At 35.3% G+C, this 24,789-nt stretch overlaps 1 protein-coding gene and 1 pseudogene across 1 annotated transcript in view; one reads left to right on the top strand and one right to left on the bottom strand.

Moving 5' to 3' along the window:
- Positions 1-24,789, top strand: part of LOC128661261 (zinc finger protein 208-like) — a 1,066,060-nt pseudogene that overhangs the window by 592,188 nt on the left and 449,083 nt on the right.
- LOC128659776 (oocyte zinc finger protein XlCOF6-like) overlaps positions 1-24,789 on the bottom strand; it is a 143,754-nt gene that overhangs the window by 95,656 nt on the left and 23,309 nt on the right. Inside the window, exons 2-4 of the mRNA XM_053713351.1 lie at positions 20,057-20,172; positions 18,002-19,207; positions 5,660-5,671 (exon numbers count right to left, since the gene is read on the bottom strand). Of these exons, the coding sequence (XP_053569326.1) occupies positions 5,660-5,671; positions 18,002-19,207; positions 20,057-20,075 (1,237 nt within the window). The 5' untranslated portion in view covers positions 20,076-20,172. The remainder of the gene's footprint in view (positions 1-5,659; positions 5,672-18,001; positions 19,208-20,056; positions 20,173-24,789) is intronic.

Below are 24,789 nucleotides of genomic sequence, written 5' to 3' on the forward strand. Positions count from 1 at the left end.
TCTAAGATTGGTCTGAAGGTTCCCTCTTTTTTGGGAACCACAAACAGATTTGAATAGAATCCTTGTCCCTGTTCCTCCCTTGGAACTGGGTGGATCACTCCCATAACTTGGGTCTTGAACACAGTGTAAAAATGCCTCTCTCTTTATCTGGTTTGCAGATAATCATGAAAGGTGAAATCTCCCTTTTGGAGGGGAAGCTTTGAAGTCCAGAAGATTTCCCTGGGATACAATTTCCAACGCCCAGTGATCCTGGACATCTCTTGCCCAAGCCTGGGCGAAGAGCGAAAGTCTGCCCCCTACTAGATCCGTTACCAGATAGGGGGCTGATACTTCATGCTGTCTTAGGGGCAGCAGCAGGCTTTTTGGCCTGCTTCCCTTTGTTCCAGGTCTGGTTAGGTCTCCAGACCGCCTTGGACTGGGCAAAAGTTCCCTCTTGTTTTGAATTAGAGGAAGTTGATGCCGCACTCGCCTTAAAATTTCGAAAGGCACGAAAATTAGACTGTTTGACCCTAGATTTGGACCTATCCTGAGGAAGGGCATGACCTTTTCCTCCAGTGATATCAGAAATGATCTCCTTCAAACCAGGCCCGAATAGGGTTTGCCCCTTGAAGGGAATGTTAAGCAGCTTAGACTTTGAAGTAACGTCAGCTGACCATGATTTAAGTCATAGCGCCCTGCGCGCTTGAATAGCAAAACCAGAATTTTTAGCCGTTAGTTTAGTCAAATGAACAATGGCATCAGAAACAAAAGAATTGGCTAGCTTAAGTGCTCTAAGCTTGTCAAGTATGTAATCCAATGGGGTCTCTACCTGTAAAGCCTCTTCCAGAGACTCAAACCAGAAAGCCACAGCAGCAGTGACTGGGGCAATGCATGCAAGGGGCTGTAGAATAAAACCTTGTTGAATAAACATTTTCTTAAGGTAACCCTCTAACTTTTTATCCATTGGATCTGAGAAAGCACAACTGTCCTCGACAGGGATAGTAGTACGCTTAGCTAGGGTAAAAACTGCTCCCTCCACCTTAGGTACTGTCTGCCATAAGTCCCGTGTGGTGGCATATATTGGAAACATTTTCTTAAAAATAGGAGGGGGAGAGAACGGCACACCTGGTCTATCCCATTCCTTAGTAATAATCTCTGTAAACCTTTTAGGTATTGGAAAAACATCAGTGCACACCGGCACTGCATAGTATTTGTCCAATCTACACAATTTTTCTGGCACTGCAATTGTATCACAGTCATTCAGAGCAGCTAAAACCTCCCTGAGCAACACGCGGAGGTGTTCAAGCTTAATTTTAAATGTAGACATATTAGAATCAGGTTGAATCTTTTTCCCTGAGTCAGAAACATCACCCACAGAAAGAAGCTCTCCTTCCTCAGCTTCTGTATATTGTGAGGGAGTATCAGACATAGCTCTTAAAGCGTCAGTATGTTCTGTATTTCTTCTAACTCCAGAGCTATCTCGCTTTCTTCTAAACCCAGGTAGTCTGGATAATACCGCTGACAGTGTATTATCCATGACCGCCGCCATGTCTTGTAAAGTAAACGCTATGGGCGCACTCGATGTACTTAGCGCCATTAGAGCGCGAGTCCCTTGATCGGGAGTCAAAGGGTCTGACACGTGGGGCGAGTTAGTCGGCATAACTTCCCCCTTGTCAGATTCCTCTGGTGATAAATTTTTTAAAGACAGAATACGATCTTTATTACTTAAAGTGAAATCAGTACATTTGGTACACATTCTAAGAGGGGGTTCCACCATGGCTTCTAAACATAATGAACAAGGAGTTTCCTCTATGTCAGACATGTTTAAACAGACTAGCAATGAGACCAGCAAGCTTGGAAAACACTTTAAATCAAGTTAACAAGCAAAAAATAAAAACAGTACTGTGCCTTTAAGAGAAACAAATTTTGTCAGAATTTGAAAAACAGTGAAAAAAAACAGTAAATCAAACGAAATTTTTACAGTGTGTATAATAGACTAACAGAGCATTGCACCCACTTGCAAATGGATGATTAACCCCTTAGTTCAAAAAACGGATCAAAAAAACGATATAGACATTTTTTAACAGTCACAACTGCCACAGCCTTGCTGTGGGCTTACCTTCCCCAACAAACGATTTTGGAAAGCCTAAGAGCCCTTTAGAGAGGTCCAATAGCATGCAGAGGACTCCTGGAGGAAGCTGGATGTCTCAGTCTGTAAAAGTTACTGCGCAATAAAGCACTAAATTAGGCCCCTCCCACTCATATTAAAACAGTGGAAAGCCTCAGGAAACTGTTTCTAGGCAAATTTAAGCCAGCCATGTGGAAAAAAACTAGGCCCCAATAAAGTTTTATCACCAAAGTATATATAAAAATGTTTAAACATGCCAGCAAACATTTTATATTGTAAATATATAAGAGTATTACCTCAGAAAGTAAGCATGATACCAGTCGCTATTAAATCACTCTATTCAGGCTTACCTTACATAAATCTGGTATCAGCAGCATTTTCTAACATTTACATCTCTAGAAACATTTTTAACTGCACATACCTCATAGCAGGATAACCTGCACGCCATTCCCCAGCTGAAGTTACCTCTCTCTTCAGTTATGTGTGAGAACAGCAATGGATCTTAGTTACAACCTGCTAAGATCATAGAAATCACAGGCAGATTCTTCTTCTTTTTCTGCCTGGGACTAAATAGTACAACTCCGGTACCATTTAAAAATAACAAACTCTTGATTGAAGTAAAAAACAACTACGTTACACCACTTCTCTCTTACTACCTCCATGCTTGTTGAGAGTTGCAAGAGAATGACTGGGTATGGCAGTTAGGGGAGGAGCTATATAGCAGCTCTGCTGTGGGTGATCCTCTTGCAACTTCCTGTTGGGAAGGAGAATATCCCACAAGTAATGGATGATCCGTGGACTGGATACACCTTACAAGAGAAATATAATTACATTTCTATCTTCCAAAGGCTACCTGTTTTCAGAGAGCAGTGTAACAGCTGAGATATTCAGGTCTGTGATTTTCTAAGAATACTGGGCAGATACACTTAAAGGGCCACTGTAAGTAAAGATTTTCTATGCCTGTTACTAACTAACTACCCCAAATACGCTTTTTATCAATAGCATTTCATTAACATATCTCTACCGTATATCAGAAATCTTGTCTGCAAATTTAATTGTTTTCCAAACCCACTCCGTGGGTATCCTTTGCTCTGTACCAATCAGTTTACAATACCTAGGTTTCAAAATGGCGCTTTAAACACAAAGTTATTGGTTTAAGTATTTTGAACATGCAGTGCTGAAAATAGTGGGCAGGATAACGTGACATCATCGGCAAATAAAAGATATAAACTTTTAGAACGTTATGAAACTTCGTTTTGGAGAAAATATAGGTCAGTAGGTTTTAATTAATGTTTATTAACTTTAATATGTTAGTTGTTTAGCTTAAAAATTATAACAGAAAGTAATCCCTTAAAAATTCAGTCTGAGGGAAAGAGAGAGATTAGTGTCAGATGGGCCTGCAAAAAAAGTTAAGGGTGGGGGTATGTATGGAAATTTTAGCAAATGGGTCATTCAGGCAAAAAAACACAGGGAAAGTTCAGAATGACAGAGATAAGACAGGTATCCATGAAGGAAAGAAAGCCATAAAACAAGGAACAAGAAAGATATATGGTCTTCCTAAGCTGGTTAAACTAACTTTTAACATAATGAACAGACATAATGGTGATAAAATATGCATTTAAAATAAAAATAATAGCAAATGCTTCTTACAACACACACATCAGTAATAACAGGGTAGAATATAATGAAATTTCTATCTTCCAAAGGCTACTTGTTTGCAGAGAGCAGTGTAACAGCTGAGATATTCAGGTCTGTGATTCTCTAAGAATACTGGGCAGATACACTTAAAATTCAGTCTGTTTGCAGAGAGCAGTGTAACAGCTGAGATATTCAGGTCTGTGATTCTCTAAGAATACTGGGCAGATACACTTAAAATTCAGTCTGTTTGCAGAGAGCAGTGTAACAGCTGAGATATTCAGGTCAGGTATATATATGTGTGTGTCTCTCTGTTTATGTATATACCTTTCTGCCAGTCCGTCTACAAAACTTTATATATCTGAATATATCTAGCTATCGTTGTTGTGTGTGACTTAAATTAAACATAACACACAATCCTTTAATGGCAGACCAAAAAATGGTTAAACATTATTTATGTAAGAACTTACCTGATAAATTAATTTCTTTCATATTGGCAAGAGTCCATGAGCTAGTGACGTATGGGATATACAATCCTACCAGGAGGGGCAAAGTTTCCCAAACCTCAAAATGCCTATAAAAACACCCCTCACCACACCCACAATTCAGTTTAACGAATAGCCAAGTAGTGGGGTGATAAAGAAAGGAATAAAAAGCATTAACAAAAGGAATTTGGAAATAATTGTGCTTTATACAAAAAATCATAACCACCATAAAAAGGATGGGTCTCATGGACTCTTGCCAATATGAAAGAAAATAATTTATCAGGTAAGTTCTTACATAAATTATGGTTTTATTTCATGTAATTGGCAAGAGTCCATGAGCTAGTGACTTATAGGATAGTAATACCCAAGATGTGGAACTCCACAGAAGAGTCTCTGGGAGGGATAAAATAATAACAGCCATTTTCCGCTGAAAAAAAATAATCCATAACCCAAAATATAAGTTTATTCTCATAATGAAAAAAGAAAAAACTTAAACATAAGCACAGGAATCAAACTGAAACAGCTGCCTGAAGAACTTTTCTACCAAAAACTGCTTCCGAGGAAGCAAATACATAAAAACGGTAGAATTTAGTAAATGTATGCAAAGAAGACCAAGTTGCTGCTTTGAAAATCTGATCAACTGAAGCTTCATTCTTAAAAGCCCACGAAGTGGAGACTAATCTAGTAGAATGAGCTGTAATTCTCTGAGGCGGGGCCTGACTCAATTCCAAATAAGCCTGATGAATCAAAAGCTTTAACCAAGATGCCAAGGAAATGGCAGAAGCCTTCTGACCTTTCCTAGAACCAGAAAAGATAACAAATAGACTAGAAGTCTTCCTGAAATCTTTAGTAGCTTCAACATAATATTTCAAAGCTTCTACCACATCTAAAGAATGTAAGGATGTCTCCAAATAATTCTTAGGATTAGGACACAAAGAAGGGACAACAATTTATCTACTAATGTTGTTAGAATTCACAACTTTAGGAAAAAATTTAAATGAAGTCCACAAAACTGCCTTATCCTGATGGAAAATCAGAAAAGGAGATTCACAAGAGCAGATAATTCGGAAACTCTTCTAGCAGAAGAGATGGCCAAAAGGAACAACACTTTCCAAGAAAGCAGTTTAATGTCCAAAGAATGCATAGACTCAAATGGAGGAGCCTGTAAAGCCTTCAACACCAAATTAAGACTCCAAGGAGGAGAGATTGATTTAATGACAGGCTTGATATGGACCAAAGCCTGTACAAAACAGTGAATATCAGGAAGCTTAGCAATCTTTCTGTGAAATAAAACAGAAAGAGCAGAGATTTGTCCCTTCAAGGAACTTTCAGACAAACCTTTATCCAAACCATCCTGAAGAAACTGTAAAATTCTAAAAGAATGCCAGGAGAATTTATGAGAAGAAAACCATGAAATATAAATTTTCCAAACTCGATAATAAATCTTCCTAGAAACAGATTTACGAGCCTGTAACATAGTATTAATCACTGAGTCAGAGAAACCTCTATGACTAAGCACTAGGCATTCAATTTCCATACCTTCAAATGTAATGATTTGAGATCCTGATGGAAAATCAGACCTTGAAACAGAAGGTCTGGCCTTAATGGAAGTGGCCAAGGTTGGTAACTGGACATCCAAACAAGATCTGCATACCAAAACATGTGATGCCATGCTGGAGCTACCATCAACAAACGAATGTTCCATGATGATCTTGGAAATCAGTCTTGGAAGAAGAACTAGAGGCGGGAAGCTATAAGCAGGTTGGTAAAACCAAAGAATTGCTTATGCATCCACCGCCTCCGCAACCCTGGACCTTGTTTAGATGAGAAGCCATAAGATCTATTTCTGGAATACCCCACATCTGAACAATCTGGGATAACACATCTGGATGGAGCGACCACTCCCCCGGATGTAAAGTCTGACGGCTGAGATAATCAGCTTCCCAATAGTCTATAGCAAGAATATGAACCGCAGAAACTAGACTGGAGCTGGATTCCGCCCAAGCAAGTATCCGAGATACTTCTTTCATAGCTTGGGGACTGTGAGTCCCACCCTGATGATTGACATATGCCACAGTTGTTATATTGTCTGTGTGAAAACAAATGAACGGTTCTCTCTTCAACAGAGGCCAAACCTGAAGAGCCTTAAAAATAGCACGGAGTTCTAAAATATTGATTGGTAATCTTGCCTCTTGAGATTTCCAAACCCCTTGTGCTGTCAGAGATCACCAGACAGCTCCCCAACCTGAAAGACTTGCATCTGTTGTGATCACAGTCCAGGCTGGACAAACAAGAGGCCCCTTGAACTATACAATGGCGATCTAACCACCAAGTCAGAGAGAGTCGAACATTGGGATTTAAGGATATTAACTGTGATATCTTTGTATAATCCCTGCACCATTGGTTCAGCATACAAAGCTGGAGAGGTCTCATATGAAAACGAGCAAAGGGTATTGCATCCAATGCTGCAGTCATGAGACCTAAAACTTCCATGCACATAGCTACTAAAGGGAATGATTGAGACTGAAGGTTCCGACAAGCTGAAATTTTAATCGTCTCTTGTCTGTTAGAGACAGAGTCATGGACAATGAATCTATCTAGAAACCTAAAAAGGTGACCCTTGTCTGAGGAATCAAAGAACTTTTTGGTAAATTGATCCTCCAACCATGTCTTTGAAGAAACAACAGTAGCTGATTTGTGTGAGATTCTGCAGAATGTAAAGACTGAGCTAGTACCAAGATATCGTCAAAATAAGGAAACACTGCAATACCCAGTTCTCTGATTACAGAGAGTAGGGCACCGAGAACCTTTAAAAAGATTCTTGGAGCGGTTGCTAGGCCAAATGGAAGAGCAACAAATTGGTAATGCTTGTCTAGAAAAGAGAATCTCAGAAACTGATAATGGTCTGGATGAATAGGAATATGAAGCTATGCATCATGTAAGTCTATTGTTGACATATAATGCCCTTGCTGAACAAAAGGCAGAATAGTCCTTATAGTCACCATTTTGAAAGTTGACACTCTTAAATAACGATTAAAAATTTTCAGATCCAGAACTGGCCTGAATGAATTTTCTTTCCTTGGGACAATGAATAGATTTGAATAAAACCCCAGACCCTGTTCCTGATACGGAACTGGTAATATTACCCCTGAAAGCTCTAGGTCTGAAACACACTTCAGAAAAGCCTGAGCCTTTACTGGATTTGCTGGGATGCGCGAGAGAAAAAAAATCTTCTCATAGGAGGTCTTACTCTGAATCCTATTCGGTACCCTTGAGAAAAAATACCCTGAATCCATTGATTTTGGACAGAATCTGCCCAAATGTTTGGAAGTATCTTAATCTTCCCCCTACCAGCTGAGGTGGAATGAGGGCCGCACCCTCATGCAGATTTGGGGGCTGGCTTTGATTTCTTAAATTGTTTGGATTTACTCCAACTTGAAGAAGGTTTCCAATTGGAACCAGATTCTTTGAGGGAAGGATTAGGTTTCTATTCCTTACTTTGTCGAAAGGAACAAAAACGTTTAGAAGCTTTACATTTAGGTCTTTTATCCTGATGCAAAAAATCTCCCTCCCCTTCCCCCCAGTGACAGTTGAAATAATCGAATCCAACTGAGAACCAAATAACTTATTACCTTGGAAAGAAAGAGATAGTAATCTAGACTTGGATACCATGTCAGCATTCCAAAATTTGAAACACAAAGCTCTTCTAGCTAAAATAGCTAAAGACATAGATTTAACATCAAATTTGATGATATAAAAAATGGCATCACAGATAAAATGATTAGCATGTTGAAGCAAGCGAACAATGCTAGACACATCAGGATCCATTTCCTGTTGCGCTAAGCTTTCCAACCGAAAATTTGATGCAACATCAGCCATAGAAATGGCAGGCCTGAGAAGAAATCCAGAATATAAATAAGCTTTCCTTAGATAAGATTCAAGTTTCCTATCTAAAGGGTCTTTAAAAGAAGTACTATCTTCCATAGGAATAGTAGTACGTTTAGCAAGAGTATAAATAAACCCATAAACTTTGGGGATCTTTTCCCAAAACTCCAATGTAACTTCTGGCAAAGGATACAATTTTTTAAACCTTGAAGAAGGAATAAAAGAAGTACCAGGCCTATTCCATTTCTTAGAAATCATATCAGAAATAGCATCAGGAACTGGAAAAACCTCTGGAGTAACCACAGGAGGTTTATAAACAGAATTTAAACATTTACTAGTTTTAATTTCAAGAGGACTAGTTTCCTCCATATCCAATGTAATCAACACCTCTTTTAACAAGGATTGAATATACTCCATTTTAAATAAATAGGTAGATTTGTCAGTGTCAACATCTGAAAAAGGGTCTTCTAAATCAGATAGATCCTCATCAGAGGAGGATAATTCAATATGTTGTAGGTCATTTGAAATTACATCAACTTTATGAGAAGTTTTAAAAGACCTTTACATTAAATTAGAAGGAGGGATGGCAGACAAAGCCTTCTGAATCGCATCAGCAATAAAATCTTTTATATTCACAGGTATATCATGTACATTAGATGTTGAAGGAACAACAGGCATTGTACTATTACTGATGGACACATTTTCTGCATGTAAAAGCTTATCATGACAACTATTACATACCACAGCTGGAGATATAATCTCCACAAATTTACAACAAATGCACTTAGCTTTGGTAGAACTGTTATCAGGCAGCAGGGTTCCAACAGTGATTTCTGAGACAGGATCAGATTGAGACATCTTGCAAATGTAAGAGAAAAAACAACATATAAAGCAAAATTATCAATTTCCTTATATGACAGTTTCAGGAATGGGAAAAAATGCAAACAGCATAGCCCTCTGACTTTGAAAAAAGGCAAGAGACATCTAGGAAGGAGGCTTTAAATAATGAAATTGTTTGGTGCCAAGTATGACGCACAACACAAACTGAAATTGTTTTGCCGCTAACAACATCCGGAAATGACACACTCGCGACATTGAAGACGCAATCTTGTGCAAGGAACTCAGCGTCAACTAAGACGCCGGAAATTATGAATTTGCATCATCGGACAACGTACCTTCACGCCAAAAAAATTCTCATGCCAAGAATGACACAATAAACTTTGGCATTTTGCGCCCTCTCAAGCCTAATTTTTCCTGAGAAATTTAATGAAAAAGCAGTCAATTGAGAAAAGACTATACCCCAGGTAAGAAATTTTTTTCCTAAATATTTTTGCCCAAATATGAACCTGATAGTCTGCAAAAGGAAATAGACATAAACCTGACTCATAGAAAAAAAGGGGGTGGGGCGTGAGGGCGCTAATGAAAGCTTAAGAAATCTAATGTGTGAATATTTGACACTATGTGTGTATGTATAGAAAAAAATTTCTTAATTGATTATTCAAAGTTTATTATTTCTATCAAAGTGTTAATTTATTTAAATATTGTGTTGCAATTTGTGCTGTATAACATTTAAGATACAGTATGATCGATTATGATTTATCAAAATGTGGATAAAGTGCACTGTGTGATAGATCTTATGCACCCAAAGTTCCTTGATTATTAATACTCAAATGCTTTGCTGAAAATTTCATATGTTTTGGGTTTTGTATTCCATATGTGTTAACTTACAAATTTCTAAATATAACGATGTTTTCAAGATATCTAAATGCAAATACTGTATAGGTATATATATTTCACACAGATATATTCCAGAAAACCACTAAGAAGGAGAATAAATCTTAATAAAAGTTATTTATTGTAGCAATATAAAATCAGATTTGATAATATAGAATAAAGGGACGTCTCCCCATAAAAAGTGTATAGAAAATAAAGACTAAAACCTGATAATGATAAAATTTAAATCCCTAATAATTTTCCGCAACTCTGTATAACAAGGGAGTCTCTGCAACCAAATTTGTAAGAATTTCCAATTGCCGTGTTTTCTTGACAGAGATATTTCTTGTTATGGCAAATAAAGTCTTTACAAAGTCAGTATAAATTGTGTAATATTCAGTCCCAAACTTGGCGGTTCAAAGTAAGAAAAAATGAGTGTTGTGATACTTAAAGTATGAGTTACCGTCTCCCTTTATGACAGGTTCAGTCACTGCTTCTTTCCTCGATGCGACTGCAAACTCAGACCCGCCGCGTGTAGTCGGCGTCTGACGTCACTGCCTGGTCTTTGATCTTCTAATCCGTTACAAAGTAACAATTCGGCTCTTTAATTTTTCAGAACCTCTGTATTCCAGCGAGATCCTGCACTTAGTGTTGTACACGCAGGAAAGGAATACTTGAAAGATGTGATGTGGTTGTTGTTAGTAGTGGAAATAACCCGGGTTATATTGTCATAACAGTTTTCCAATTGCTTGAAATAAAGACTTTTGAAGAGTCACTTGGTACCACTGAGGGTCACAGGAGTCACTGGAGGCCACTAAGGGTCACAAGAGTCGATGCATTTCGCTCTATACAGAGCTTTATCAAGATACTTGTGAGTCCTAAGTGTAGATATTTATAGCTGATGCCAGACTTTGATTGGTTGGTTTTTCAATTGATTAAAGGTGGAATTTTTTTCTCACACTCTGTTAAGGAGGAATTCTTGGAAAACTCATACTTGTATCATAATAAGTAATTCATCTCCCTTGTTATTTCTTTGGTGCTTTATGTATCCTTTTAACATACTATTCTTACTGGTAATATATAAATTATAAAATAAATATAAAATAAATATATATTACAAGATGTTAAAATGAAAATTAAACCTCTAATTAAATCAATATTTCCTCAATTAAATTTTTTTTTAAGGATCAACCAACTGTTCCAGCTAGTATAATTCTAAAACCTAGGTGAACTATTGCACATTCCATATTTTAAAACATTGCTGAACTTAACAGTTAAATAATAAATTAATAATGTAATATCCATAATTCATTGTAGGAATGGGGTAGTAGATATATTGGATATTTTTGTATTTGTAATGGGTTCATATGGTGTCTACTTGTTGGTGTAAATTGATTGAAGCATTGTAGGGGGATGATTAATGGTATTATTCAAATAGGAAGGGGGAAAGATCTAGTTCAGAATTCAGGCCTCTAGGATATAAATGTGTCATATTTGTATATTAGTTCTGCTTCCTTGATCAATAATTTCTTCCCTTTATGGACTGTTTTAAAATGTCTGTAAAGATGTGTATCATCGATCCCATTTTTTATATTATTTAAGTGTTCTCTGATTCAATCCTTTACCATTCTTTTTGTTTCACCTAAATAGAAGAGGTTGCAAGAACATTTTAGGATGTATATTACATTTTTAGTTGTACACCTTATTATAACTTTGATTATGAAAGGTTTCTCTATTTTATTAATTTTAATACTGTTTAGCTTTTTGCTGTGTTTGCAAGCTTTACATGAATAACATGGAAAAAAGCCTGCAATGGCTTTTCCATTCAGATCTTTTTGTTTAGAGTGTGCTTTTTTAGGTGGTTTAAACTCACTGGGAGCTAGTATATTCTTCAGATTGGTTGCTTTTCGGAATATAAAATTTGGTGTCTCAGAGATCTTATCTCCCAAGATGTCATCTTCCTTAATAAGGTGCCAGTGTTTTTTTTACTATTCTTTTAATTATATTATGATCATCATGATAGTCAGTAATAAATGGTGTTTTAATTTTATCTTTAGGATCATTTTGTTTTTCTTTATACATTAATAGATTGTGCCTATCTGTATTCCTAGCTCTCTCTTCGGCTGTATTAGTAGATTCTTTGTTATACCCTCTAGATAGAAATCTTTCTGTTAATAATTTAGATTGATTTTCAAAATCTACGGTTCTAGAACAATTTTTCTTTATTCTTAAGTATTGGCCTGTTGAAATACTTTTTTTCCAAAGTTTCTAGATGACAGCTTTTGGAATGTATGTAGTTATTCGAATCAGTTTTTTTAAAATGTGTTCTAGTTTCTATTAATCTATGACCATAATTTCCAAATCTAGAAATGTTATCGAACTTTTACTCCAATTAGACGTAAATTTTAGGCCTAAATCATTGGTATTCATATTGTTAAACTTTTTAGTTAAATCCTGTTCTGTTCCTTCCCAAATTATAATCAGGTCATCTATATATCTCTTGTAGAGCACAAGGTTTGCACCATAGCTACCATCTCTGAAGAAGTCGTTTTCCCAAGAACCCATGAAGAGGTTGGCATAGCTAGGCGCAAACCTTGTGCCCATAGCCGTACCTTCTGTTTGTAAAAAAAAAATTTGGTTAAAGGAAAAATAATTGTTTTCTAAAATATATCTAATGTTTTTTAGAATAAAGGTTCTTTGTTGGTCTGTCATATTGGGATCTGATTTCAAGAAGGAATCAACTGCTTGTATGCCTTTGGAGTGATTAATAACCGTATACAACGAGGTAACATCAAAGGTGGCTAGAATCATATTATTTTTCCATTTAATAGTTTTTAATAAGTTAAGGACCTGAGTTGAGTCTTTGAGATAAGACTTTAGCTCTTTTACGTGTTTTTGCAAAAAGTTGTCTACATATTTTGATAGGTTTGCTGATGGGGAGTCGATACCGGAGATAATTGGTCTGCCGGGGGGGTTAACTAAACATTTGTGAATTTTCGGCAGAAAATAAAATATTGGGATTCTAGGGAATTTTGGTGTTAAAAATTCTAGTTCTTTGTTGTTAAGTATACCTGATTTTTGACCTTCTGATAGCAGTTTATTAAGATTTTTGTTAAATTTTTCTGTTGGATCCAATTCTAATTTTTTTATAGGTTTTATTCTCGTTAAGGAGCCTATGGGCTTCTTTTAAATATTGTGTTGTATCCATCAGGATAATCCCACCACCCTTATCCGCAGATTTTATTGTGATCTCTGTATTATTTTGTAGATTCTCCATTACTTTTTTCTCTTTTATACTCATATTGTATTTTTTTATTTTTGGTAAATTACATTTTTGGATGTCTTTACAAACTAGTCTTTCAAAGGTTTCCAAATAATTCCCTTTTTCATGAATGGGGTTAAATTTTGATTTTATTTTTAGATTAGTGTGTTGAATACCATCTTGTTTCAAATCTAACTGCCTTTCTATGGTTTTTTTTAGGAAGAATCTTTTAATGGTTAGATTCCTAACGAATTTTTTAGCATGGATATGGGAATTAAATTTATTCATCCGTGTTGTTGGGGCGAAAGATAAGCCCAAACTTAGGACCCTTTCTTCCTCTTTATTCAAAATTTTACTGCTTAAGTTAAAAATACCCTGATGTTTATTTATTTCAGCCTCTTTGCCTCGTTTTGACCTTCCTCTTCCTCTCTTTCCTCTAGGCTTCTTTTCTTTCTTGCATTTTGTTCTCTCTCTCGTCTGATTAACTCCCTTGAGGTGCCCTCCTTTAGAGGGCTCCTCTCTAAAAAAACTGTTTCGTCATTAATTTGATTATCTTTTATTGATTTATGATTCCCAAGGGATTCATAGCGGTTATATATTGGTGTTTCCCAGTACTGTTCTTGTTTAGAACTGTTCCTTCTATTTGTGTTTCTGGGATATTCCCAATTATTATGTCTATTTTGATATTCCCTATGTGGATGTTGCCTAAAAGTGTTATGTTGAAATTCAGAATAGAAGTGTTCTCTATTTTGGTATCTTGGAAATCTTGGTCTGTCAGCTTGCCAATTTCTCTGATATGATCTATCTTGTTCATAATTATTATTATAGGAATAATAGTTTCTTCTATTTCCTTGATCACTTCTTCTATTGTTGTATGAATGAAATGTTCTGATAGGTTTAGCTTGTTTATAATCATATTTATAATCATTTCTTTGTTCTTTGTTATGTATGTGTTCTGATTCAATTTTGTTAGTATTTTCATTGGTTATTGGATTATTATCATTAATATCCCTTTCCATTTTGTTCCATTTAGTTCTGAGAAGATCTTTATTGAGATTGGATAATTTTTCAATTATTACTTTTTGTTTCTCTTTATATTCATTACTACCTTTTTTGTCTTTTAATCTTTCTTTAATTTCTAAAATGTTTTGTTCAATCTCTAGCAGTGTTTCTTTTCTTGATCTTTTCAGAATATCAATAAGGGTGTTAGAAGCTTTCTTTAATGTGTCTGTCTATTCAGCTTGTAGTGTGTCAGTTAATTGAAATGTACAGTTTTTACTTAGTTTTAGACCTCTTGGTATAATGTTCTTCGTTGTATATTTGTTTAAGAAAGTGAGTTCCATTTTTTGTTTTAATTCTTTAGCCATATATGATTCTAATTTTTGCATTAAGTCTGAAATTTTATCAGATGAATTATAACTCATAGGTGGACTATTATCATCTTTCATTTCAAGGAATATTTGGCCTCTAAAATCAAATAGATCTTCCATATTGAGAAGTGAAATTAAGAATAAGTATGTGTCCTGCTGCTACTACTTTGTGAAGGAATAAAGATTCTAGGTGTAAGTGGAGTAAGTAGAGCGCTGGAAACAGTGATTCCAAACACCTCACAGTAAAAAAGTCCTTCAGACTTGTTTTTGTGTTCTAAGAAAAAAAGGGGGTGGGGCGTGAGGGCGCTAATGAAAGCTTAAGAAATCTAATGTGTGAATATTTGACACTATGTGTGTATGTATAGAAAAAAAATTCTTAGTTGATTATTCAAAGTTTATTATTTCTATCAAAGTGTTAATTTATTTAAATATTGTGTTGCAATTTGTGCTGTATAACATTTAAGATACAGTATGATCGATTATCATGATTTATCAAAATGTGGATAAAGTGCACTGTGTGATAGATCTTATACACCCAAAGTTCCTTGATTATTAATACTCAAATGCTTTGCTGAAAATTTCATATGTTTTGGGTTTTGTATTCCATATGTGTTAACTTACAAATTTCTAAATATAACGATGTTTTCAAGATATCTAAATGCAAATACTGTATAGGTATATATATTTCACACAGATATGTTCCAGAAAACCACTAAGAAGGAGAATAAATCTTAATAAAAGTTATTTATTGTAGCAATATAAAATCAGATTTGATAATATAGAATAAAGGGACGTCTCCCCATAAAAAGTGTATAGAAAACAAAGACTAAAACCTGATAACGATAAATTCCTATTTGAATAATACCATAAATCATCCCCCTACAATGCTTCAATCAATTTACACCAACAAGTAGACACCATATGAACCCATTACAAATACAAAAATATCCAATATATCTACTACCCCATTCCTACAATGAATTATGGATATTACATTATTAATTTATTATTTAATTGTTAAGTTCAGCAATGTTTTAAAATATGGAATGTGCAATAGTTCACCTAGGTTTTAGAATTATACTAGCTGGATCAGTTGGTTGATCCTTAAAAAAAATTTTAATTGAGGAAATATCGATTTAATTAGAGGTTTAATTTTCATTTTAACATCTTGTAATATATATTTATTTTATAATTTATATATTACCAGTAAGAATAGTATGTTAAAAGGATACATAAAGCACCAAAGAAATAACAAGGGAGATGAATTACTTATTATGATACAAGTATGAGTTTTCCAAGAATTCCTCCTTAACAGAGTGTGAGAAAAAAATTCCACCTTTAATCAATTGAAAAACCAACCAATCAAAGTCTGGCATCAGCTATAAATATCTACACTTAGGACTCACAAGTATCTTGATAAAGCTCTGTATAGAGCGAAACGCTTCGACTCTTGTGACCCTTAGTGGCCTTAAGTGACTCCTGTGACCCTCAGTGGTACCAAGTGACTCTTCAAAAGTCTTTATTTCAAGCAATTGGAAAACTGTTATGACAATATAACCCGGGTTATTTCCACTACTAACAACAACCACATCACATCTTTCAAGTATTCCTTTCCTGCGTGTACAACACTAAGTGCAGGATCTCGCTGGAATACAGAGGTTCTGAAAAATTAAAGAGCCGAATTGTTACTTTGTAACGGATTAGAAGATCAAAGACCAGGCAGTGACGTCAGACGCCGACTACACGCGGCGGGTCTGAGTTTGCAGTCGCATCGAGGAAAGAAGCAGTGACTGAACCTGTCATAAAGGGAGAAGGTAACTCATACTTTAAGTATCACAACACTCATTTTTTCTTACTTTGAACCGCCAAGTTTGGGACTGAATATTACACAATTTATACTGACTTTGTAAAGACTTTATTTGCCATAACAAGAAATATCTCTGTCAAGAAAACACGGCAATTGGAAATTCTTACAAATTTGGTTGCAGAGACTCCCTTGTTATACAGAGTTGCGGAAAATTATTAGGGATTTAAATTTTATCATTATCAGGTTTTAGTCTTTATTTTCTATGCACTTTTTATGGGGAGACGTCCCTTTATTCTATATTATCAAATCTGATTTTATATTGCTACAATAAATAACTTTTATTAAGATTTATTCTCCTTCTTAGTGGTTTTCTAGAATATATCTGTGTGAAATATATATACCTATACAGTATTTGCATTTAGATATCTTGAAAACATTGTTATATTTAGAAATTTGTAAGTTAACACATATGGAATACAAAACCCAAAACATATGAAATTTTCAGCAAAGCATTTGAGTATTAATAATCAAGGAACTTTGGGTGTATAAGATCTATCACACGGTGCACTTTATCCACATTTTGATAAATCATGATAATCGATCATACTGTATCTTAAATGTTATACAGCACAAATTGCAACACAATATTTAAATAAATTAACACTTTGATAGAAATAATAAACTTTGAATAATCAACTAAGAAATTTTTTTCTATACATACACACAGTGTCAAATATTCACACATTAGATTTCTTAAGCTTTCATTAGCGCCCTCACGCCCCACCCCCTTTTTTTCTTAGAACACAAAAACAAGTCTGAATGCCTTTTTTACTGTGAAGTGTTTGGAATCACTGTTTCCAGCGCTCTACTTACTCCACTTACACCTATAAACCTGACTCATGGCAAATATAAGTACAATACATATATTTAGAACTTTATATTAATGCATAAAGTGCCAAATTGTAGTTGAGAGTGTCTTAAGTAATGAAAACATACTAACCAAAAGACACCCATCCACATATAGCAGATAGCCAAACCAGTACTGAAACAGTTATCAGTAGAGGTAATGGAATATAAGAGTATATCTTCGATCTGAATAAGGGAGGTAGGAGATGAATCTATACGACTGATAACAGAGAACCTATGAAATAGATCCCCCGTGAGGAAAACCATTGCATAGGTGCTACTCCCTTCACATCCCTCTGACATTCGCTGTACTCTGAGAGGAATCGGGCTTCAAAATGTAGAGAAGCGCATATCAACGTAGAATCTAAGCACAAACCTCCATAGGAGGCAAAGTTTGTAAAACTGAATTATGGGTGTGGTGAGGGGTGTATTTATAGGCATTTTGAGGTTTGGGAAACTTTACCCCTCCTGGTAGGATTGTATATCCCATACGTCACTAGCTCATGGACTCTTGCCAATTACATGAAAGAAATATACACACCCCAACCACACCCATTTGCAAAGTGTCAGGGAATTGGCTGGGCAAAAGGTGGCAACCCTATTATCTAAACATGTGAAAGGATTCACAAGGGAAGAAACCTTTCATGATATTTCAGATCACTCTTTTGTTTAAAACATTTTCCACACTCTGTACATGTGAAAGGCTTTTCCCCTGTGTGAATCCTTTCATGAGTTTTCAGATTACTCATTTGTGTAAAACTTTTTCCACACTCTGTACATGTAAAAAAGGCTTTTCTCCTGTGTGACTCCTTTCATGTGTTTTCAGTTTACTCTTTTCTGTAAAACTTTTTCCACACTCTTTACATGTGAAAGGCTTTTCTCCTGTGTGAATCCTTTCATGAGTTTTCAGACTATTTATTTGTGTAAAACATTTTCCACACTCTGTACATGTGAGAGGCTTTTCTCCTGTGTGAATCTTTTCATGTGTTTTCAGTTTACTCTTTTCTGTAAAACTTTTTCCACACTCTTTACATGTGAAAGGCTTTTCTCCTGTGTGAATCCTTTCATGAGTTTTCAGACTATTTATTTGTGTAAAACATTTTCCACACTCTGTACATGTGAAAGGCTTTTCCCCTGTGTGAATCCTTTCATGAGTTTTCAGATTACTCATTTGTGTAAAACTTTTTCCACACTCTGTACATGTGAAAGGCTTTTCCCCTGTGTGACTTCTTTCATGTGTTTTCAGTTTACTCTTTTCTGTAAAACTTTTTCCACACTCTGTACATGTGAAAGGCTTTTCTCCTGTGTGAATCCTTTCATGAGTTTTCAGATGATAAATTTGTGTAAAACTTTTTCCACACTCTGTACATGTGAAAGGCTTTTCTCCTGTGTGACACATTTCATGTGTTTTCAGTTTACTCTTTTCTGTAAAACTTTTTCCACACTCTGTACATGTGAAAAGCTTTTCTCCTGTGTGAACCCTTTCATGATATTTCAGACTATTTGTTTGTGTAAAACTTTTTCCACACTCTGTACATGTGAAAGGCTTTTCTCCTGTGTGTATCTTTTCATGCTTTTTCAGATCACTCTTTTGTGTAAAACTTTTTCCACACTCTGTACATGTAAACGGTTTTTCCCCCGTGTGACTCCTTTCATGAGTTTTCAGACTATTTATTTGTGTAAAACATTTTCCACACTCTGTACATGTCAAAAGCTTTTCTCCTGTGTGACTCCTTTCATGAGTTTTCAGACTACACTTTTCTGTAAAACTTTTTCCACACTCTGTACATGTGAAAGGCTTTTCTCCTGTGTGAATCGTTTTATGAGTTTTCAGATTATTCATTCGTGTAAAACATTTGCCGCACTCAGTACATGTGAAAGGCTTTTTTCCTCTGTGAATCTTTTTATGAGTTTTCAGATTATTCATTCGTGTAAAACATTTGCCGCACTCAGTACATGTGAAAGGCTTTTTTCCTCTGTGAATCTTTTTATGAGTTTTCAGATTATTCATTCGTGTAAAACTATTCACATGTTCGTCTACATAAAAAGAAATAGAATAAAGAAAAATCAGACTGTTTATTCTTTATAATATAATCCATCTCAATATAAAAAAAAATAAAAATTATACTAAAAATGTCTTCCATTATGTATTTTTTAATTTATTTACCTGTAAATCACAAATTAAAAAGGATGACATTGAATGTAAACTTTACTACATCATAGTAACCTAAATTACTGATGAAAACAAGTTATAGGCTGCATTAAACACGGTGCGTGTGGATAATGTTCTCAGCCAGGGAACAAGTACATCTGTATTCTGGGCAGGAGAGGTAGCATCCGCCATCCTCATTTAACATTGCACAAGCAAATACAGCCCTGCCTGGCTCATGCACAACCAGTTGGTTGAGACCATGATGTCTTAATCATCACAGACACAGACTAATCATCAGTGTGAGATGTTTTGAGAGGGTGTGGTTGTTTGATTTATATAAACAGCTAAAAACTTTATTAGTTTAATAATACTCACTGTAAAATTAAACACAAATCAGTGGTGGTTCTGAGGTGGGTAACACTGGGTGAGTTGTGGGTGTTCCATGAGCGAGGTCAGGGCAGGGGAAGATGGAGTTGCAGGTGTTCTGAGTAATGAACCAGGACAGGGGGTGAGGTTAGGCAGTTGTTGGACATGATCTCTCTTAAAGGACAGAGTGGGGTATTATATTTTACCCTCCTCATCAGCCCAATGGGGGTTGCTACTTCTTTATAACATCACTGACACAAATGTTATTAAAAGATGCAGATATAAATATAATAGTTTATATTTGTTTAATGAGTGATCTATTCTATTTTCCCAGTAATTAAAGTCAGCATAATATCTATTTTACTCACCTAACACATATGAGTTCATGCTGATAACAGGCTCCAATGTCTGTGCTCAGGAAGAAGGTTCCCTTATTCACTCCAGTTACATCAATACCTGATATCTCTCAGTGCTCTGGCCGTGTCTGTAAAAAGTATATTAAATGGTTTAGACAGATAATAATAAATAATGGTTCTCATTAACTGTACGTATGGTATAATTAAAGGCACACATAACAATTCATGTGATACAGATCAGCTGTTTAGGTTATTACATATGTGCTATTGATTCAGCACAAGCATTTAGTACAGTTAGCTCTGTGGGTGTTATAATTGCCCCTTAAATATGAATCTTCCCAGATCTATACAACATAATGGTAGAAAATCTATTTAAGTGGGGCCATATCACAACTTTACAAATATATTATAATCTTTGTTTTCTATCATTTCTATGAAACAAGATTTTCTCCTGAAACAAATGTTAAAAATCAGTTGTTTAAATATAGGGTGAATTGGATACTGCAGTATTGGTATTGTACTTCCTACTAATTCTCACTGTCAGACATTTTGTCATGTGCTCCACCCTCAGTCCTTTAACTTCTCTTGGTCAATACTGAGTTGTCTTAAATCACACTGCAATGTGATGTGTTAGAGATAGGCACTAAAATGTTCATTTCAATTGTTTTCTTCGATAAAGTTAGGAAAATAAAGAATTTGTGTTTACTTAGAGTGATAATATAATGAGATGTTCTTTTGGCAAATTCAGTCCATTTAAAGGAACCATAACATATAGAATTACAAAACCACAGGTGCATAATAAAAATACAATGCAATAAAACTTACTATGAAATTAAAAAGAGCAGTAGATTGTTTTCTGATAAATGTAGTTCTGCCTCTGTACCATGTGACAGCTATCAGCCAATAACAGACTCCTGTACCATGTGACAGCTATCAGCCAATAACAGACTCATATGTTTATATAATGTGATCTCCTGTATAAGCTCAGGTCATTTAAAAGGCTGAGTACAATTTAATAAGAAAATAAATTACAAACAGCAAACAGTTATTTTATATAAAAATAAAGCTAAAGGTGAAATTTCCCATACACTTTATACTATTTTATACACCGGTAAAACAAGTCATTAGAAACACATTAAAGGGACAGCAAAGTCACAATTACACTTTTCTGGTTCAAATTTAAACAACTTTCCAATTTCCTACTATTATCAAATCTGCTTTATTCCCTTGGGGACCTTTGTGACAAAGCTTATAATGCACTATGGTGCGCTAGCTGCTGATTAGTGGCACATACAAGCCTCTTGTCATTGGCTCACATTATGTGCTCAGCTAGCTCCCAGTAGTGCATTGCTGCTGTTTCAATAAAGGATATCTAGAGAATTAAGCAAATATCACAATAGAAGTCAGTTGGAAAGTTGTTAAAAATTACATGTTCTATTTAAATAATGAAAAACATTTGTGATTTCTTGTTATTTTAAAGGGACAGTACACTGTAAATTTGTTTTTTTTCCATTAATGTATTTTAAATGACTTGTTATACCAACTGCAGAGAATAAAATATTTGAGAAATTCCATTTTCATGCTTATTTGTGTATATGAAGTAGCTGATTTTGTGCTTTGACAATGGGTTGAACTTAAAGGTGATATCAGATCTCATTATGTTCTAAGTTTGTGTAAACAGACTTGCTTCCTTATCTTTTATTTGGCTGGAACACCAAAGCTCAATACATAGAGAGAACAATGGAAAATGATCATTTTGTTACTTAAATATCCTGCATCCCACTGAGAGTGTAATCTATTCTGCTGGCTGTGTATACTTAGGCTATTCAATAGCCTATACTCCAGTATTAATTTGTTCAGTATAGGTGGCTATACCACAGGCTAAATCAGCTATTTCAAATGCTGACATAGGAGTAAAGGAGCTACTTGTAACCAATTTAATACACTCTAGCAGGTTAAAAGGATCATTGGGAATAATTTAAAGGGGAGAAAGATTTTGGGTGAACTGTCCCTTTAAGGGAAAACCAAATTCACAGGACACTGTCCCTTTAAGTCTGCGATCATGTGACATAAACAGCAGCAGCTGAAGGTGCAGAATACACTTACTAAGGTCTTTACTAACAACAAGAATCAGTCACAGATCAGTGGGATAAACGTTCTGATGATAAACAGGTGCAGCTAATAGAAATAAGAAATGTATTATAAAATAACCTCATTAGAAATAAAATAATATGCAGATCACAAGATATTTATCATTAGATCAGTGATGAGACTGATACAACAGGGCCATAAGCTGAGTGATATTTATTACTGGAGCAAATAGCAGCTTCAGACTAATATTAAATGAAAATGGTTTATCTCGGCTCTACACTTAAAGGGATAGTAAACCCTAAAACTTTCTTTTAGGATTCAGATAAAACATGCAATTTTAAACAACTTTCCAATTTACTTCTACTATCAAATTTGCTTTATTCTCTTGTTATCCATTGCTGGATGGACAGCATTGCACTACTGACAGGAAGCTGAACACATCTAGTTAGCCAATCACAAGAGACAAATGTGTGCAGACACCAATTAGCAGCAGCACCCACTAGTGTATGATATGTGCATATTCATTTTTAACAACGGCACAAAGCACCTTTGAAAATAGAAGTAAATTTAAAAGTGTCTTAAAATGACATACTGTATCTGAATCATGCAAGTTTAATTGCGATTTTCCTATCCCTTTAATTATAAACCTTTAGGGAAATACAGGATTCTAGTTGGCTGATACTTAAAGGGACACTGAACCCATTTTTTTCTTTCATAATTCAGATAGAGCATGCAATTGTAATCAACATTCTAATTTACTCCTATTATCAATTTGTCTTCATTCTCTTGCAATCTTTATTTGAAAAGCAGGAATATACGTTTAGAAGCCAGCCCATTTTTGGTTCAAAACCTGGGTTGTCCTTGCTGATTGGACAGCACCAATAAACAAGTGCTGTTCAGTGTTCTGAACAAAAAATTGTCTGGCTCCTTAGCTTAGATGCCTTCTTTTTCAAATAAAGAAAGCAAGAGAACAAAGAAAAATTGATATTAGGAGTAAAATAGAAAGTTGCTTAAAATTGCTGCTCTATCTGAATCATGAAAGAAAAAATTTGGGTTTAATGTCCCTTTAAGAATCTGATGCTCATTGGATAACAGGAATACTTCTATCCATGATCTCTTTATTTTCTCTTAACCTTCTGGCTCTTACAGAAACCTGGCTCTCTGCATCACACACAGAATTCACTGCTGCACTGTCACATGGGGGTCTCCATTTCAGCCACAATCCTAGGTTTGGCAATAGACAAGTAGGTGGTGTTGATATTTTACTTTTCTCTCGTTGCACCTTTCAACAAATAAAGGCCTTCTCTTCCCTCACATTTTCTTCATTTGAAGCACACCTGATTTGTTTATTTTCTCCCCTCTCTATACGTGTTGCAGTCATATACCTCCCCCCTGGCTCCCCAACTCAATTTTTAGATCACTTTGCTGCCTGGCTTCCTTATTTCCTTTTCTCAGACACCCCTGCCCTCATTCTTGGTGACTTCAAGAACATTATTCATAAGGATCAAGTTGGCTTTATGTTATCTAGAAATTCTACTAAACATATACAGAGTGTGATTACTTTTATAGATTATTGTTGGAATATGGAAAAAACTGATAAGGATAAGAACCAGGATATAGCAATTCTCACTCTAGATGCCAAAAAGGCTTTTGACTCTATCTCCTGGGATTATCTCTTTAATCCAGTTACATCTACAATTTGTTCAGAAGCTGTATAACTCCCCAATATCTTACCTACTGATCAATAATTCTCTTTCGGATAAAATTATTCTGAAACGAGGCATGCAGCAAGGGTGCCCATTGTCACCCCTCTTATTTAATATCGCACTTGAACCATTAGCTATTAAGAAGAGAGAAGATGACAGGCATTGTATTAGGTTCTCAGACATTAAAATTGTTACTTTATGCCGATGATCTACTGCTATTCCTTAATAATACATGGCAATCTATTCCTCTGATTTTGAATTGTCTTCAAGAGTTTATTCTCTTTTCAGGTTACAGGGTTAACTATCAAAAAAGTGAATTGCTCTGGATCAAAAAATCTCCTGGCAGCTTACAATATCCATTTAGTACAGCAGATACCATTAAATATTTAGGTATATTAATGCATGTAAATCCTAAAAAATTGTATAGTTTGAACTTTTACCCAGTATTAGATAAGATAAAATCTGACTTGGAATTATAGGCATCTTTTCCTCTTTCAGTAATGGCCCGGGTTAATCTTATAAAAACAATTATTTTCCCACGTCTTCTTTATCCTCTGCAAAATGTACCTGTATTTATTCTAAATAAGGATTTACATAAACTTAATTTGTGGATGTCTAGGTTCATTGCGGGTGGCAAAAAACCTTGGATCTCTCTGGATATAATGATGTTAAAAAAGGAGATAGCGGGATTATCTCTACCCAACTTTAAATTGTACAATTCGGCAGCTATGATTAAAATAGTTTTAGACTGGATTACTGGGTCCAATATATTCTCTTCTTATGATATTGAAAGTTTCTATTGCAACCCATTTTCATTAAAAGCTAATTTTAGGACTTCCGGTGGGCGGCACATCATAATGGCAGCATGATATTGAAGCTCTCTAAAAACAACATTTTTGCAGCCTTAATCTGATGCCTTCCACGTCTCTCTTGACAACTTTCTGTGTC

The sequence above is a fragment of the Bombina bombina genome, chromosome 5 (genome assembly GCF_027579735.1).
Source record: "Bombina bombina isolate aBomBom1 chromosome 5, aBomBom1.pri, whole genome shotgun sequence".
Lineage (NCBI taxonomy): Eukaryota > Metazoa > Chordata > Amphibia > Anura > Bombinatoridae > Bombina > Bombina bombina.